This window comes from Tupaia chinensis, unplaced genomic scaffold, assembly GCF_000334495.1.
Source record: "Tupaia chinensis unplaced genomic scaffold, TupChi_1.0 Scaffold143599_1, whole genome shotgun sequence".
Taxonomy (NCBI): Eukaryota; Metazoa; Chordata; class Mammalia; order Scandentia; family Tupaiidae; genus Tupaia; species Tupaia belangeri.
The window spans coordinates 409,420-410,181 of record NW_006203445.1 but is presented as its reverse complement, the minus strand read 5'-3'; the positions used below and the strand labels follow the sequence as shown (position 1 = coordinate 410,181).

The 762-nt window shown below is 49.3% G+C and overlaps 1 protein-coding gene across 1 annotated transcript in view; it reads left to right on the top strand.

Annotated features, from left to right (window-relative positions):
* Positions 1-263: 263 nt before the first annotated feature.
* The window catches only part of P3R3URF (PIK3R3 upstream open reading frame), a 1,711-nt gene continuing 1,212 nt past the window's right edge, over positions 264-762 (top strand). Inside the window, exon 1 of the mRNA XM_027766594.1 lies at positions 264-574. Coding sequence (XP_027622395.1) covers positions 328-574 — 247 coding nt within the window. The 5' untranslated portion in view covers positions 264-327. The remainder of the gene's footprint in view (positions 575-762) is intronic.

Here is a 762-nt window from a genome sequence, read left to right as displayed (position 1 = left end):
ATGAACGAATAAATAAAATTAAAAATAAACAATTCTTTAAAAATAAATAAATAAGGTTAAATAAAAAATAATAGTAAAAATAAAATAGAGTTATTGTTGTTCATGTGGATGAGGGAGTAATCTTCTCAAGGGGCCAAAGTGGGGTGGTCTGCTCATGGGTTGGACCCAAGGGAGAGGATTGTGAGGCAATCTGACCGTGGAGAGGGGTAGAGGCCAACACCTGTAATAAAGATCCCACCTTCATGTGGACTTCGTATGTCATAGAGGCTACGACGGTGCTGGCCAGCAGCACCCTTCAGCCAGGGTACAGAAGCTCCCTGCGCCCACATGCTCATGGGGCCCTCTAGGCTCCTAAAAGCCCCTCGACCCCGGGGCATGAATTTTCCCTGCCGCAGACCAGGTATGGGCTGGCCCCAGCCCCCATTTCCTAAGATGTTCAAATGCAGCCGAAGAAGGTACCAGCGGAAGCCCCAAGGCCCACCTGCCACCATTGCAGCCACCACTCTTGCCGCCATGAGCGCAGATATCAACACCTACACTGCTGCCCCCAGCATGTGGATCCTCCCGTCTCGAGGTTAGCAGCCAAGGTGGAGGGTGGTGCCCAGAGCCATTGATGTCTTCCTCCCGACTTGGTCCTGCTCGGGCACTCTAAGGGACAAATCCTGTAAAATAGCTCCCCAAAGGGAGGGTGGGTCTTTTTTTTTTTTTTTTTTTTTTTTTTTTTTTTTTGGGGTTTTTTTTTTAGGGGACGGGGGCTCCCCA